At 39.2% G+C, this 17,746-nt stretch overlaps 2 protein-coding genes and 3 long non-coding RNA genes across 6 annotated transcripts; all 5 read left to right on the top strand.

Moving 5' to 3' along the window:
* Positions 1-1,061: 1,061 nt before the first annotated feature.
* Positions 1,062-2,951, top strand: LOC139198535 (uncharacterized). The gene is made up of 4 exons (XR_011584087.1): positions 1,062-1,199; positions 1,335-1,455; positions 1,869-1,935; positions 2,753-2,951. It is a non-coding gene; the product is annotated as an uncharacterized lncRNA (long non-coding RNA).
* Positions 2,952-4,179: 1,228 nt separating this feature from the next.
* LOC114819107 (UDP-glycosyltransferase 71A15-like) lies at positions 4,180-5,897 on the top strand. Its single transcript, XM_029108136.2, has one exon. It carries the CDS (start codon positions 4,370-4,372, stop codon positions 5,783-5,785), a length of 1,416 nt encoding a protein of 471 aa, XP_028963969.2. The 5' UTR covers positions 4,180-4,369; the 3' UTR covers positions 5,786-5,897.
* A 648-nt stretch (positions 5,898-6,545) lies between these two features.
* Positions 6,546-9,290, top strand: LOC103456020 (pentatricopeptide repeat-containing protein At3g22150, chloroplastic; the record flags this gene model as incomplete). Its single annotated transcript, XM_070804349.1, is given in 4 exon segments — positions 6,546-6,817; positions 6,819-7,630; positions 7,633-8,469; positions 8,726-9,290. Coding segments are annotated over 4 exon segments (1,953 nt in total), but the record flags the coding sequence as incomplete, so codon positions are not given.
* A 3,021-nt stretch (positions 9,291-12,311) lies between these two features.
* On the top strand, positions 12,312-14,160 carry LOC114826972 (uncharacterized). The gene is made up of 4 exons (XR_003776109.2): positions 12,312-12,451; positions 12,553-12,621; positions 13,168-13,228; positions 14,022-14,160. It is a non-coding gene; the product is annotated as an uncharacterized lncRNA (long non-coding RNA).
* Positions 14,161-15,015: 855 nt separating this feature from the next.
* Positions 15,016-17,076, top strand: LOC103441426 (uncharacterized). Of its 2 annotated transcripts, none has more exons than XR_003776108.2 (4): positions 15,016-15,301; positions 15,530-15,666; positions 16,174-16,270; positions 16,828-17,076. It is a non-coding gene; the product is annotated as an uncharacterized lncRNA (long non-coding RNA). The 2 variants fall into 2 exon arrangements; XR_011584086.1 differs by having other exon boundaries at positions 15,061-15,301; positions 15,544-15,666.
* The last annotated feature ends 670 nt before the right edge of the window (positions 17,077-17,746 follow it).

Here is a 17,746-nt window from a genome sequence, read left to right as displayed (position 1 = left end):
TGCACCCGTGGAATCGAACTCTATTAAAAAACATTAAGGGTGACCCTAAAAGGTCTACATATTTTAAATAGACACTTTGGATACGGTCCCTAACTATCAATGTTCTTTGATTGAAACCTTTGTGATTTTTAGTTTTTTATCGAAGTCCCTGACAGTAATGTAATAATGTATTTCTATATAAGTTATTATATTTTTAACTTAAAAATAAAATTTGTAGTTATTTATATTAATGAGATTTAAAATAAAACCCATAATCTATGGGATTAAAAATATTAAAAATAAATTATACTCTCCAATATATTGTGTGTATCCATATATATATATATATATACATGAATACGTTCATAAAAAATACTAACCAAAAAATTATTGTACCAAAACATGGGTACATTTTTCAAAAAGACAAAAAAAGAAGAATATATTAGGCTTAATAACATTATTAAATTTCTTCTATTAAACTTGACATAATACATTTTCAAATCAACGAAATAGAATGTACCCATATAAGTTTTAAAATGGATTAGAGAAAATATTGAATGAATTTTATATAAAAAAATGGGTACATTGTGTATTAAAAAAAGGTACATTTTTCATATAACAAATTAGTACATATTGTGTATTAAAAAAAAGGGTACATTTTTCATATAACAAATTGGTACATATCAATTTTTTTTTATGTAAAAATGTAATGGGTACAAACTTATTCTAATTTTATTTTTTATATTTTGAAAATGTTTGAATTGAAAATTAATTAGGATTTTAATAAGGGTGTGAGTATTAAAACTCTAAATCAATTACTAATTTTTATTATAAAAATTATGTAACTTACATGTAATTCATTAATATATTAATGATAAAGACTTTTGTCACAGCCCGTCCCGGGATTTCTATATCGGGGGCGTGAATTGACGTAATTACCCTTGACGGCCATTTGGGTACGTGTGTGTGTGACATTATCTGAATTAATTTTGTAAGTTTTGGGATTAAACTATTGGAATTGGAATTTTTTTGGTTAGGGATTTGGATGGATGGTGAGGATTGTGTTGGACCACACAATCACACACACACGCACTCCCTGTCTTCTCTCCCTCCCGTAGCACTCTCTGTCTCTCTCCCTCACGATCTCTCTCTTTCCCTCACCCTCCACGTACGGACCACCACCAAAACCCTTCAAAACTTGACGGATCGAGGCAAATAAGGTATGTATCTTCATCCTTTTGACGTCCTGAGTTCATTGGTGCTAGTTTTAGGAAGTGAGACCTTCGATTTCACGTGGAATCCGAAACCTCCATTTTTGGGTACTGTTCATGCGAACGTAAAATGTTGTGTTTCAGGGGAATTCAAGCTTATAGCAAGCTTAGTGAGGTCCTAAGGAAGCTCGGGGACGTTCGTTTGAAGGATTTGGACGTCGGGATCGTGGGTTTCAAAGTTGGCCGAATTCTTGGATTTTGCTCGGTGAGATTTCTTGATTTTTAGACCCTAAAACTAGTCCAACGTGATAGTACACTCTTAGGGCTTCAATTTGGTATAAAATACGAAGAAAATGGGTGAAAAACGAAGGAGAACAAGAGGTTTAAAGTTTGGCCGGAATTGGGTCGCCGGAAAAACCAGTCCGGCGAACCCTGGGGAAGACGATGACACGTGCCGCGCGTGGCTGCGCGTGGCCTGCGCGTAGAGCCGAGCTCTAGCCGGCGCGTGAGGGCGCGTGGGGAGTCCAAATCAGTTTCTAAAAATTTCTCGACGCTCGTGACGTCGAGTAGGTCGATGTGGTATATTCATATACCCAAATTGAGCATCGTATGAGAAATTATTTCGAAATATTGGTGATGTGTTTAAAATTAACGTTTTTATATTTATTTCGCATATAGGTGAGACGTATCCCGAGGACGACCGCATCCAGGGACGCCACGGGGGTTACGACCCGTCGACTTATCAGTGAGTGGGCAGTTTTGTTTTCGTATTACCGTTATACTATTAATTTTTCCCAGAAGATGAATTTATACGAAATTATGTTTTGAAAATGCCATGCATAGAATTATTTGGAAAATGTGAATTTCATATGAGTTATATGATTGATATATGATGCATACATGTTGCATGGTGCTGTGGAGGCACAGGTAAGTCAGGTGAGTTCATTATTCATTTAATTGATTGTTGATAAGATGTTTCAAGCTCATAACCTGCACCCTAGGTGTTAGTGCTTATTTTATTCACCACACCGCACGCTCGCCTTGGATCCAAGTAGGTGGATGTCGTACAGACCATGTGAGGGTTCCGACATGCCAGTCGCACAGACCATTAGAGGGGTTCTGACTGGTGGGTGACCTTAGATATGCGCGCTGATGATATGATGAGAGAAGCACTAGAGCGTATTTTTACACCTTTCATCGTATAGACTACCTCACGTAGTTCCGAGTGATGTGCAGAGTAGGGCCGTACAGGTCACTGTGGTGGCTCCGGCTTAGTGGGATATTGAGCTGTTGAATTAATCGTATAGGACCAACTGCAGGGTCTCCGATTGATTCCTTATTTCACCTGATTTATATTTTGATTTATTGCATGGCATGTTTCCTTGAAAAATGTTAAAGATTTGGGATTTAAGTTTTGAGACTTCATATGGTTTTATATATATCTACTTTTTCTGGAGAATGTATACAGGTTTTACGGTGAGGGGTTAGAAATGTTTTAATTGAAATGTTTTGGAAAATCTTTGGTTTTACTGACCCACTCATTTTGTTTTGCGCCCCTCCAGGTTCTAAATTAGCGGTTGGTGGCTCTCGAGGTCTTTTCCGGCTTTCTGACAGACCTTCGACATGTAGGACTCACCTGAGGGTGATGTATTTTATTTTAGACCTACTTGACTGCAGTTAACCTATGCTCTGAACTTATGTGTTTACCTGATAACTCGTCCGGTTATGTTCGTAGGTGGTTATGTTTGAGTTTGGTTTGAATTTCTGCTGAGTTATATTGTTATTTTGCTTCCGTGTCGCGCCGATGGTTACGTCACGCCCACGTGACGGCCAGCACACCTGGATCCTCCGGATCGGGGTGTGTCAGTTTGGTATCAGAGCTTAGGTTGCAGTCCTGTAAATTTGTTAATGTCTTAACGATCTTTTGATGTTTTCTGTCAGAATCATGCCGCCTCGTAGGGAGCGTAGGGAGTCCCGCCGTACTTCTGAACCTAATTTCCCGGATATTACTCAGCTAGGGGAAGCGATGGCCCAGGCTTTACAGAATGTGATTCGTCCTCCCCCTCCTCCGAGGACACCTCTGGAGACCATGTACAACTTGAAGTTAGATCGGTTTATGGGTAATGAAAGTCATGAGGGGGCAGAGAAACGGCTAGATCATATTGAGAAGACTTTCCAGGTGATGCAGAGTCAGGGGAATCTCCCTGCTAATAGGTGGGTGGAGACCACCACTTGGTTTTTGGGTCATGAACCAGCAGCATGGTGGATGAATCAGACTAGGTACATGTCACCTGAGACGGCAGCCGACTGGAAAGTGTTCAAAGAGAATTTTATGAAGAGATTCGTCCCTCCTGAGTATATTGATCGTAAGAAACAGGAATTCACCAGGTTGAAACAGAGAAATATGTCGGCACATGAATATTATAGAAGGTTTACTGATTTGTCTCGTTATGACCCTGATATAGCTGGTAATCAGGGAGAGATGCTTCGACGTTTCAAGTTGGGATCTAAGAAGAAGTGGCGTACCTTTGCCAATGCACTTCCCTGCGCTGATTATCATGAGTATTTCGAGATTTTGGTTAGGATGGAGGACTCTGATAATCTTCCTGACAGTGAGGATGATGAGGACAAGAATGAGGGTCAAAAGAAGAATGATAAAGGTAAGGGTATCTCCATTCCGGGACCTATACTACTGCTCCAATTGTGAACAAACCCCAACCCCAGCATTCTAATTGTGAACAAGATTCTAATTCGACGATGAATATTTCGTTGCTTTTGAGAAAAGAAGAAGAAAAGATAACCACTGTATAGAACATGGTGTGCTTAGTAATGGTAACTGAAATCTTGACCGCGTGTGAACCATGTCGGTTTTCAATTCTTCAACATTCTACTCAAGGCAATATGAAACGTAAGTACCAAAATAAAAAGTGAAACTTAATTGGTGGTACTTATCCATAGACTACGGCTAGTGGAGGAACCAAAATAAAATTTGACAACCTTTTGTTTTATCTTCTTGCTATTGATGTCCAAGTCTTTCCAGTATGAAAATTAATTAAGATCTTGACGTGTAGGGAATCCAGAAACTATGAGCGAAGGCATGACATCATACCATTCTACTATAAAATGAAAGAGTTTTTCTAAATAAAACAGCTCAGCTTTTCATTGCCATTTCTCAAAAGATGAAGAGACCAGCACATCTAGTGTTCGTTCCCGCCCCAATCATTGGCCACATCGTATCAACGGTCGAGATGGCAAAGCAACTCGTTGCTCGGGACGACCAACTGTTTATCACAGTCCTCGTCATGAAGCTTCCCCACGCCCAACCATTCACCAACACTGATTCTTCAATCTCTCACCGCATCAACTTCGTCAACCTCCCCGAAGCCCAACCGGACAAACAAGACACTGTCCCCAATCCCGGGTCCTTCTTCAGAATGCTCGTCGAAAATCACAAATCTCACGTCAGAGACGCCGTTATCAACTTACTCCCAGAGTCAGATCAGTCTGAGTCGACGTCGAAGCCTCGGCTTGCCGGGTTCGTGCTCGACATATTTTGCGTAAGCCTAATGGACGTGGCCAACGAATTTAAGGTTCCCTCCTACCTGTTCTTCACCTCCAACGCTTCGACTCTCGCACTTTTTTTCCATTTTCAATCGCTTCGTGACGAGGGGGGAATAGATATAACTGAGTTGACGAGCTCAACCGCTGAGTTGGCCGTCCCGAGTTTCATCAACCCTTACCCTGCCGCCGTCTTGCCTGGTTCGTTTCTGGACAAGGAGGGCACCAAATCAATCCTCAACTCCGCCAGCATGTTGAAACAAACCAAGGGTATTTTGGTAAATACGTTCATGGAGCTAGAATCGCATGCTCTTCATTATCTTGATTCTGGTGATAAAATCCCACCCGTGTATCCAGTGGGACCCTTATTGAATCTCAAAAGTAGTGATGAAGATAAGGGCTCGGATATCTTGAGGTGGCTTGATGATCAGCCTCCTTTCTCGGTGGTGTTCCTGTGTTTTGGAAGCATGGGAAGTTTCGGTGAGGCCCAGGTGAAAGAGATAGCGTGCGCGCTAGAGCACAGCGGACATCGGTTTTTGTGGTCCCTACGCCGGCCCCCACCTAATGGCCAGAGAGCTATGCCAAGAGACTACGAGGATCTAAAGGCAGTCTTGCCCGAAGGGTTTCTTGATCGGACGGCTACGGTTGGGAAGGTGATTGGTTGGGCCCCGCAAGCGGCAATCCTAGGCCATCCGGCAACCGGAGGGTTTGTATCACATTGCGGGTGGAATTCTACGTTGGAAAGTTTATGGAATGGCGTGCCGATTGCCGCATGGCCAATGTACGCGGAGCAAAACCTGAATGCCTTTCAGTTGGTGGTGGAGTTGGGATTGGCAGTGGAGATTAAGATGGATTATAGGAAGGACAGCGACGTGGTGGTGAGTGCAGAAGACATAGAAAGAGGGATAAGGCAAGTGATGGAGCTTGACAGTGATGTAAGGAAAAGAGTGAAGGAGATGAGTGAAAAGAGCAAGAAAGCCTTGGTGGATGGTGGTTCTTCGTACTCTTCATTAGGGCGTTTTATTGATCAAATTTAATTGGGTTGGGGGGGCTTTTATATTCTCCTCGTTTATTTTTACGTCATGTAATTTGCAACGTTTGTATTGTAAGTTTTCCGTTAATACATAGTTCAACGTATCGAATCTTAAAGTCTTGTGGTGACATTTTCTCTTCTTTGAAAATCTAACTTGTACTGATCAATTCAGCTGGTATGTGCACCTAATGCATGCCTAAAAACTGATTTTGACATCATTTTCAATATAGAGGTTTTTTTACTAATAATAATGAAAGCTTCAGATGACCAACTCTTCATTACATGCTGTGAGCATTGCCAACCACTAACGTATTAGTAGACCACATGAAAAAAAATTAGCAAATGACAGCAAAGGCATGACATCATCACCTCCACATGAAAAAAAATCCAAGAATTAAAACACCACCCCCATCCCACAAGCCATGCAATTGATATACATGCTTAGAATAATACTTTACAACTGAAACGATGAGAAGGATATCTTCCTAAAAATGTGTTGTAACGGACTCTCAAAATTTTGTGTTTATCGTTAGAATTGTTCATATTATATGTCGTTGCGTAAAGATCACCACTTGAAATCGTTATGTCATCAAAATGTGTAAAAATATATAGTAAGAATTGTTAATAGTATTATGAGCTGTTTTATCTATTTGTTGCAGTTATTTGACTTAATAACCATTACTTTAATTTTTTTTTATAAAGATGATCTTTCCATAATGATTTATATCATTAATGGTTTCGATCATTAGCACGAAATTTTATGAATCGTCCGCAAAACATTTTCAGGAGGAATCCCTCCTCCTCACCTTGCCCGCCAACTGTTCGATACTTTGCCTCGCCCCTCCACCGTGCTCTGGAACACCATCATCATTGGATTCATCTGCAACAACATGGCCAATGAAGCCCTCTTGTTCTACTCCCAGATGAAATCTGCCTCTCCCGGCACCAAGGCCGACCCTTACACTTACTCTTCTACCCTCAAAGCCTGCACCGACACGCGCAATTTCAAGATGGGTAAGCCCTGCATTGCCATGTTCTTCGGTGTCATCCGAACCCAGTAGGATTGTGTGTAATTTGCTTTTGAATATGTACTCTGCTTGTTATTATGACTTTGATTATTCACAGTATGATTTAGTGCGTAGAGTGTTTGATACAATGCGCAAGAGGAATGTGGTTGCTTGGAATACGCTGGTTTCGTGGTATGTTAAGACGGAAAGATATGCAGAAGCAGTGAAGCAGTTTAGGATGATGATGGGAATGAGAATAAGACCGAGTGCTGTCAGTTTTGTCAATGTTTTCCCTGCACTTTCCGCTATGGGAGACTATAAGAACGCGAGTGTTTTATACGGTAAGCTTCTTAGGTTGGGTGGGGAATATGTGACTGACTTGTTTGTTGTGAGCTCGGCAATATTTATGTATGCCGAGTTTGGTTGCCTTGAATATGCTAGGAAGACTTTTGACCATTGTTCGGAGAGAAATACAGAGATTTGGAACACTACGATCGGTGCATATGTTCAAAATAACAGTCCTATTGAAGCGATCGACCTCTTCTTTCAAGCTGTAAACTCAGAACTGGCTATTCTTGCTGAGGTGACCTTCCTATCAGTTTTAACTGCATGTTCACAGATGCAACAGTTGGAATTAGCTGGACAGCTGCATGCTTTTATCATCAAGCATTTGAGATTGATGCCCGTTATTTTACTCAATGCGACTATCGTAATGTATTCAAGGTGCAATTCTGTTGACATGTCATTCAAAATTTTTCATAAGATGCCTGAGAGGGATGTTGTTTCATGGAATACTATGATTTCTGAAGAAGCTTTCTTTGTCTTTAGGCAGATGCTTGAGCAATAATACCAAATGATGTGACCTTAGCATCAGTTCTACCAGCTTGTAATCCTGTGGGAAACATAGATATGGTTAAGCAAATCCATGGGTTCTCTATCCGCCACTACCTTGACCAAAACGTCTTCGTGGGATCTGCTCTAATTGACATGTATTCCAAATGTGGTGCAGTCACTTATGCTGAAAATGTTTTCGCTGGATCCCATGAGAAGAACACTGTCACATATACCACAATGATGCTGGGCTACGGTCAGAATGGAATGGGTGAGAGAGCTCTCTCTTTGTTTCACTCAATGCAGAAATCTGGCACTGCACCTGATGCCATAATCTTTGTTGCGGTCTTGTCTGCCTGCAGTTATGCTGGTTTGGTTAACGAAGGTCTTTCGATATACGATTCAATGAAAGGGGAATACAATATTAAACCACTAACGGCACACTATTGCTATATAGCTGACATGTTAGGGAGGGTTGGGAGAGTGGTTGAAGCCTACGAGTTTGTCAAAGGGTTGGGCGAAGAGGGTGATGCGATGGAAATTTGGGGCTCACTTCTTGGGGCGTGCAGAATTCATAAACATTTTGAATTGGGAAAGATTGTTGCTGGGAAATTGCTTGAACTAGAGGCAGCAAATGGCAAAACGGGCTACCATGTTTTGCTCTCAAATATGTATGCCGAGGAAGGCAAGTGGGAAAACGTGGATACTGTGAGGAAACAAATGAGGGAAAAGGGTTTGAGGAAGGAGACTGGATGTAGTTGGATTGATATTAGCGGTTTTTTGAACTGTTTCGCATCTCCTTTGCAGGATCATAACAAGAACTATCTATCCATGGAAAACTGCCCTTCATGTAAGTTTATCGTTTGTGATTGTCAATCCAACTTTAATCGTCTATGATATGCATTTTCTCAGGATTCTTAAAAATACATAGTTAAGGACTGGATTAAAAGTGTGAATTCTCCTAAAACTAAACTGGCTGGTTTCTGGCAAGTCAGTGGGCATGTCTTTTTATTGAGTTTAGCTTCATCTTAGGTTTATGTGATGTATCGTGATGTTTGTATCTGCAGCTGGAATTTACTTTCTTGCTAATTTAGCTTTTGGTGCAGGTCAGCAGTTGTCTAAGTTATATTCTTTTTAGATGGCGCTTAAATCTGTCCACATGGTCTTTGGTAGTGAACTTTGGACACTAGCGGTTGAGCCATAGCAAGTTAATAAGCTGCCATCTCAAAGACGCCTCATACATATATTCGGGTCACTTAAAAAAGCATGATTTCTGTATATTATAGTGTTGCGCATGGCCATACTTAGTTAAATGATACTTTGATTTCATGGAAGGGATGTGCTATCCACACACCCCTTTTTACTTCTCACACACCCCTTGTTAATTTCTGTCCGTTGATCTTATTCAATTTATCCGATCCAACGGTCGAAAACCAAAAAGGTGTGGGAGAAGTAAAAAAGGGTGTGTGGATATCACACCGTTTCATGGAATATCCTGCACGAGTAGTTTATTTTCTTCCATTTGGCTTACTCGTGGGTGACTCGTATTGTCGTATTATATTGGTTGATCTACTTAGAACTCTTGAAAATCTTAATGTTTTGTGTTGTGTCTTCCCGTGAAGGCTATTATAACTGCCTTCTTCACATTGTAAACATATTTATATGCGTGAATTGACAAATTGTAAACGTAATAATATGCGTGAATTGACAAAAGGAAAATCAAATATTTGAATTAAATGAATAATCTTAGATCATGCTAGAAAAAATCCCTCACAAACCAATCAAAGCAGTTAAATTCACATAATAAATTCGGCATTTCAATTTCCATCTACATTCTATTGAATTTACATTAAGAATAGAGAAAATAATATTTGATAAACAACTGATTAAATCACATTATTGCTAGTTCATTGTGAGGCTAAGCCCACCTCCTCCCCCTTAGTATATATAATATTGTTTGTTAAAAAAAATCATTTAACAACTAATTTAATCACATTATTATGTGCGTGTGAAAGACTTTTTTTTTAACCGGTATTACACACCTTTTAAGATGTTTTGAAAGTGTTTAAAAATAGAGAAAATAATATTTAATGAACAACTGATTGAATTATATTATTGCTAACCTATTGTGAGATATTAATTTAAAAAAAAATTGTACAAAAAGAATTATTATTTAAAAAAATACTATTAAAATGATGAAAGTACCCCAGCATTATTTTGGGTTGTTTTTGAATTTTTTTGTTTTGGGAGCATTTTTGTTTAAGTTTTTCTGCTCATACCCTTCTGGCCTAAAATTTTAGCCCGAGATTATTAAATAATGAACTTAGGCTAATTTTTTTTTTAAATTAAATTTAAAAAAAAAATTAGGGTAAAGTACAAAAAACTACCTCAACTATTGGTGTCACGACACTTTCATACCTCATCTTTTAAAATTGACAATGTCATACCTCATCTTACGAATTTGTGTCAATGTTATACATTCCGTTAGCTTGGCGTGAATTTCTTAGTTAAATGCTGACATGGTTTGATCCGAAACCCACTTTTTATTAAAAAAAATAATAAAATATTATTAAAAACTAAAAAAAAAATTTAATATTTTTTAAATATTAAAATAATAAAAAAAGTAAAAAAAAATTATAAAAAAAAACCCTTTCGTCCATTCCCCCCTCTCTCTCTTCTCCCCATTCATCTTCTTCCCCTACCTGCTTAATCTTGAACAAAAAAAAAAAAATAAAATAAAATTTGAAAACCCATCAACCCCCTCGAAACCCCATACCTGAACCCCCCCCGCCCAAATCCCATCACACCCCCCAGATCCCGTCAAACCCCCCCGGCCCAAATTTGAAAACCCATCTTCTTCCCCTACCTATTTTTTTTCTTTTCTTTTCTCTCTTCTTCTTCTGCAAGTTGGGTGGGTTGGGGGGGGGGGGGCGGACGAACTGGGTTTTGGGTTGGGGGGCAGACAAACTGGGTTTTGGGTTTCCTTTATTTTTTTCTTCTTCTCTCTCTTCTTCTTCTTCTTCTTCTGCAAGTTGGGTGCGATGGGGGTGGGGGTGGGGGGAGGAACGAACGAACTAGGTTTTGGGTTTCCTTTTTTTTTTTTTTTTTCCTTCTTCTCTCTTCTTCTTCTTCTTCTTCTTCTTCTGCAAGTTGGGTAGGGTGAGGGGGATGGACAGACGAACTGGCATTTTTATTTATTTTTTCTTTCCTTCTTCTTCTTCTTCTTTTGCAGATTGGAGGGGTGGTGGATTTGGGTTGCAGGTGTGGGAGGGATCTGGGTGGGGGGGGGGGTTTCAGGAATGGGGTTTCGGGGTTGATGGGTTTTTATTTTTTTTTGTTGAAGATTAAGCAGGTAGGGGAAGAAGATGAAGGGGGAAGGGACGAAAGGGGGGAGGGGGGGAAGGACGGACAAACCCTTCAACTGGGTTTCCTTTTTTTTTTGTTTTTTTCCCCTCTCTCTCTTTCTTCTTCTTCCGGGGGGGGGGGGGGGAACAAACTGAGGGTGGGTGAGGGGGAAGACAAATTTGTTTTATTTTTATTTTTTTTACCTTCTTTTTTCTGGGTCACAGGAAGAGGGAAGAAGATAAAGATGGGGGAGAAGAAAGAGGGGGGAACTGGGGAAGGGGACGAACTTGGGATTTTTTTTTTTTAACTTTTTTTTTTCTGGGTTGCAGGAAGGGAGCTGGAAGGGGGAAGAAGATGAAGATGGGGGAGAAGAGAGAGAAAATGGTAGGGGAAAGGGCACGAACAGAAGATTTTTAATTTTTTTTTAAACTTTTCTTTATTATTTTAATATTTAAAAATTATTAAATGATTTTTTTAGTTTTTAATAATATTTTATTAATTTTTTAATAAAAAGTGGGTTCCGGATCAAGTAACGTCAGCATTTAACTGAAAAGTAAACGGCCAAGTAACGGAAGGTATAACATTGGACTAAATTCTAAAGATGAGGTATGAAAGTGTCGTGATACCAATAGTTGAGGTAGTTTTTTGTACTTTACCCAAAAAATTATGTAGACTATCGTAAATTAATTATATGAACATTTTGATCTAAAAATATTTAAATTCTAATAAATGTTCAAAAATCACTAAATCTTTCCACAAAGCAAGCCTTCAACTTCCTCATAGGTCCAATTACAACCTCTAATATGCTCTCTTGCCATGTTGAACAATTTGGAAATGGAAAGAAATGGTAGAAAGATAAATTGGAAGAATTGTAGGAGAAAATTGAGTTTTATATGGATATTGGAACAAATACATAGGTATTTATAGATTATTTTTTTGGTGAATTTTGAGTTAAATAATTTTTTTTAGGGGAAAATTGATATAGATCCTATTTTGTGAGCCAGAATTAAAAATAGTCATTTATGTGATGAAACACCCCAACCCCCTTTTATATTTTAAAAATAGTTTTAGTTCTTAAATGGTGAGCCACGTGGGGCCCACCTTATGATTTTTTTTGTTTTCCCCTGGTCTCTCTCTCTCTTCTCTTCTCCAACTCTCCCGTGTCTCTCTCTCGAACCTCATCTCTCTCCCTCGCTGCAACTCCTTTTCCCCGAGCAACACTCAGCCACGCCATCTGCTGAGGACATCACCATCAAAACCTCTGCAGGTTTTCTCTCTCTCGTTGTAGAAAGGACGACGAAATCCTGCAACTCCTTTTCCCTAAGCAACACTCAACCACACCATCTGCTGAGGACGTCACCATCAAAACCTCTGCAGTTTTCTCTCTCGTTGTAGAAAGGACGACGAAATCCCAGGAGCCTCCGGCGAGCACTGTCCCTTTCGAGGCCATTTCCTGCCAAACCGCGGTGAGTTGGCCGGCATTTAAGGTATCAATCTCTTCATCTCCCTGAGTACTACAACTTTCATTTTTGTTTCACCCAATTTCGTTGAGTATTGAAGAAGTTATACTCATTTGAATCTTACCCAGTTTCCGGCGAGTCCGACAGCTTTCGAGGCGTTTTCCGGCCAAACCACGGCGAGTTAGACGTCGTGCGAGGTACCATTCTCTTCATCTCTTCGATAACTACAACTTTCGTTCTTGTTTCACTTGATTTCGTTGAGTTGTGACAAAGTTATGGCCGTTTAAAGGTTGTGCAGTTTCAGGCCGATTTCTGGCTTTCTCTCCCATTGGGTCCGGCGACCCACGAAACCCAAGGCCTTTGGGCCTTCCCTGCCGAGCCCAACCCTTTTGGTTGTGAGGCCTTTGGGCTGTGAGTGTGTGTGTGTGTGTGTGTTTGTGTAGTATGTGTGTGTGTGTGTGTATGTTGTGTGCCGTGTGTGTGTGGATTTGGGCTTAAGCCCAAACCACCCCTTTTGTACCTAACATATCCAAACCCAAAACTTAATAGGTCCTAACCTTTTTTAACCCAATCCTTTTTATCTAGAAACCCAAAATCCTTAGGCTTAAGGCCTTCGAGTCTTTTTTTTAACCAGGACCCTTCTTATATGGTAATTCGATGTTCTGAATCCGTTTCCAATGTCCGTTTTCCCAAATTCAATTGCTATTATATAGTTTTATTTATTAGACTCTTTATGTGCTTAGGGGCAATTATAGTGGCATTTCTGTCTTTGCTAGTTGCGTGACTTTTCGACGGCGAAGTACTGTGAGTGGACCCCTTCTAAAATTACATGATTTTATAGTTCAATTGCATAAATGAATAGCATGCCTTACGAGTTTATGTTCTGATTTTATGTTAAGCATGTTTATTGAATATGTTGATTTTCGTCTCGTGTTTTTGGTGAGGAATAAATTGTTGGCCTATATTGAGCTATATTTTAATATATCGTATTTTCTATAAAAACCATGAACTGGTAGACTATCCGATGGATGACGATAGGATGCTAGGACATGTTTTAGAAACCTCTCTTTATAGTATAGACGATGGATGACTTTATGCTATGAAATGGTTATTTATGAGAGGCGTAACTATTTGTGCGTACCTAGTAGACACTATGCCGCCTGGGGCGAGGATCTAGTGTTGGCAGATAGGCCGGGAGAAATAATCCCTAGCTACGGGCTGAGGGACACGAAGCAGGCATTGGGCTGGGAGTTGGTAATCTCTGGCTACGGGCGCAGAGACCACAAAACAGGCATTGGGCCGGGAGTTATATTTATTCAGTGATTTTTCTAGCAGCACACCGGGCTTACGAGATGATCTATGAGATGTTTACTGTTTTGATTTCCGCGATGTTATTCCGTAATATGATTTTTGAGATACTTTTGGCATGCTAGGATTTTTATTTAAATCCATCACTTATTATGCTAGTAGTTTTCATTATATATAAACTTGGGGGTTAGTATGTTCATAACTGTTTTCGGATTATATATATATATATATATATATATATATATATATGAACTTGGTCCACTCACCCTTGTTTTGCGCCCCCTTTCAGGATTTAGAATCGAGGCATACGATCACGACGTCAACGTCTTCACTTTGGCATATTCGAGTCCTCTCGGTGTAGGACCACATCCGTTATTTATTAAATTTTATATTAATTCTTTTAGAACTTTAGTTAGTTGTATGTTCTGAGCACGTTCCTAAATTTTTAATTTATTTCTTATTCTTAGCTTTTGTATCAATTAATGGCTTTCGTCACCCTCGGGTGTCGGCCAACATGTGTCTATCCTGGTATTCGGGGAATATCAGGGTCGGAGCGTGTCATGTGAAATAGGTTTGATGACTAGGATTTCACATCAACATATTTACTTTTTTCACACCAATATACCCCTAAGATTATAAATTATTATAAATATGTAAATGCACCTAATCCTTTAGTTTTAGGATTAGTAATTGAACATATTCCTTAATTATAGGATTTGAACTAATCTGTTAATAACTTAAACTTTCTCGTAAGAATTATTGGTTGGGTGATTTTGGGGTGATTATATATGAGGGATGAGAAGGGGATGTCTATTGCGTCTGCTGTTGGGCATCAGGTGGAGTATCCTCCCCCTTTATGCTAAAGTTGTTGCAACATGGAAGACTGCATTGTTGCTCCACCATGAGTTGAAGGTGGTTGCGCTACAACTTTTCTGAGAGAAACTCAAACATACTATCATGGTACTTGTTGCTCTACAACAACAGGATGATGATTCTTCTACTTGGGTGTTGTTTTGAATGATGCATGACACTTTTTGCATTTAATTCTCGTGTCCGTTTTAATCATGCTTAAAGGTCGCGTTTGGTACGTGGGACGGGACGGAACGGAACGGGACGATGCGTTCCGTTCCACGTTTGGTGCACCTAAAACGAGTGAAACGGGCTGTTTCACAGGACAAGTTTTGAATGATTTTATGTTCCACCTCCCCTCTGAACGAGTTGTTCCACGTCCGCGGGACAGAAAATTTTAACATTTTAAGACAAAAATGCTCCTTGTCTTTTTCAAAATTTACATCATCAAAATCATACAACAAACCCTAAAAACTATCTTTTCTTCTTCTCAGCCGCTGACCCTCTTCACCTCTGCATCTCCCCTTCGTAACCTTACTCCTCATCTTCTTCCGTGTAGCCTCTTCACCCTTGCATCTCCCCTTCGCAACCTTTCTCCTCATCCTCTTCCGTGTAGCAGCTCTGCATTTCCCCTTCGCAACTCTTCCGTGTAGCAGCTCTGCGAACCTTCCTCCTCATCCTCTTCCGTGTAGCATCTTCAGATCTGCATCTCCGTTCCAGGTTCAATCTGTTTTTTTGTAGCTCTCAGGGCTTCCTCTTCCACTTCCTCTTCTTCATTTTCTTCGATTTTGTTTTGAAGATTTGTGAAATTATTAGTGGGTTTTGAACGTTTTCTGGTTTTTATCGATTTCTGGGTTTAATCGATTATGGGTTTTGATTTACTTCTGGGATTTCTGCATTCTGATTTATTTCTGGGATTTCTGGGTTTTAATTTGATCCACAAATCAGTCATATTGTTTTAGGAGAATGTTTGATCCTGCAGAGAACAATCGTCTTCCTCTGAGAAAATCGTTTCGTGCATGTCCTTCGAGAGGCCCTGTTGTTATTCCCAACATCGACCTCGTCGATTATGCCTATCAATTCGAGTAAGTTTGCTTCTTAATCTGTATGTTTTTTCTGTCATGTTTATTTTGTGTTTAGTAGCACGAAAGTTATGGAAATTAAATGGTGAAAAGAACTAATAATGTTGATAAATTTTCTGTAGAAATAGAAAATATGTGCTCTTGCAGATTTGCAACAGTTTGGTTATCATTTTCACTTCCAGATGCTACCCTCACCAGTGTAAAGTAATCTCATTCTGTAGGGTTTTGGTCAAGTAAATTTATGCCATATCCATGTGCTGGTTGATCTGAATGTCGTATATTGGTGGAATTATGAATGCGATTCAGTCTTCTAGCTAGTTTTGAGGTTTATGTCACATTGATTAGAAGCCAATATTGCTGTAATTACTCATACATTAATTTAGCAATTGTGGAAGGTGGAATTTTCTGCTCTAGTGTTTTCTTTATTTCGATTGCCCTTTCTTTTATAGGTTGAGTATACAGTTGATGCTTGTTCGTATGTATCTAATAATTAAGGTCTAACTTTGTTAGGTTTTGGTGCATACCCTCTACTTTGTTGAAGAATCTTATCAACTGAATAAAAGCTCAAAGGCAGACAGACAAGAAGAAAGGACAACTGATCACATTAGTAAGTTCATTCAAGTGATTCTCAGCTTCTATTTTGTCACCTTGTAGTACTTGGATAATACATAGTGAAATGTTATCTATTTTGTCCAGTGAGATACAACACATGGATCTTGCAAATTTGCGACATTCAGATAAACCAACATATGGATACAATACATAGTGAAATGTTACTTGTTTCTCTTACACGAATGACTGTCCATGGGGTTTGTATGTATGTGTCTTATTTTTATCGCTCTCTGTAAACAGGTGTGCTTTTATCCATTGTATGTGTATTATTACTAGGATTACAATTTGGCGAATTGACTCAAGTAGGCATCTTTGCAGTAAAGCAGAGGTGTGCTTTAGTTAGCATGTGTTTTTGGATTTCTGTGTGTGACACTGAACAACATTTGAGAATGCATACTATGTTACGTATGTTACAAGAACTTGTGAAACTAGTCAGGATTGAGAAATAGATGCAGTTTTGAGAACATTTACTTCTGTATTATTTCTTTCGACATTCACTTCCTTTGTCCGATTAGATGCTCATTATTTTTTATTTATTTTTTGCTGTTTTAGGTACCATCTATATCGAGATGAGGATATACTGGGAACACTGCACGACTGATGTATTGTTTGACCTATGGTCGTGTTAATTTTGTTCATGATTTATCCTAGTGGATTTAAGTTCCACAGCATGGAGTCGATCTTTGTCAATGCCCTACTGTTTAAATTTGTTATGTGCTTATATATTTAGATTAAGGAGAACGTGTAAAACTGTTCTGCTATTGGGCAAATAATTTGAATGCAACTAAGACGTCTTTAATATGGATCAAGTTTATCTGAATCCCTACCGAATGTCTGCTCCAGTTATACAATGTTTATTCTTTGCTTATTTTTGAATTCGCAATGTCAGCGAGGACCAGAGATGCTTGCAGACCGGTGGTCATGGCATAATATATCTTTAGCCATGTGCTAGTGTAAAAAATGTATCATAGATGAGCATATATGTGTTCAAATATGAACAAGTTCAAAAATAAAATAAAATAAAATTGTCCCGTCCCGTCCCACGCATAAACATTGTACCAAACAACATATGGAACAAGGGTAAGTTAGTCATTTAATCTTTTGGTTCCGTTCCGTCCAACGAGTACCAAACGCAGAACGGAACAATCTTCTCGTTCCATCCTGCGCGTACCAAACATAACATGGAACCTTTGTTTCATTCCGTCTTGTCCTGTCCCGTCTGCGTACCAAACGGTACCAAAGTGAACTAAACATTGTGGCTCATATGCAAGGTATGATGTGGGAAAGTCATCCAGATACCACATTTGGTTTCGTTGGTGTTTATCTACTTGAATTTTTTATTTTATCAATCTACCCTGTACATATATTAATAGTATTATAGATTAATAGTATTTTATCTAACTATATATGTCACGTCCCGATCCTGACGTACGTCCATGATTGACACGTGACGTCATCAAATAACCATATA

The sequence above is a fragment of the Malus domestica genome, chromosome 09 (genome assembly GCF_042453785.1).
Source record: "Malus domestica chromosome 09, GDT2T_hap1".
Classification (NCBI taxonomy): domain Eukaryota; kingdom Viridiplantae; phylum Streptophyta; class Magnoliopsida; order Rosales; family Rosaceae; genus Malus; species Malus domestica.
Note: the sequence above shows the minus strand (reverse complement) of the source record. Positions and strands in the feature narration are given on the sequence as shown.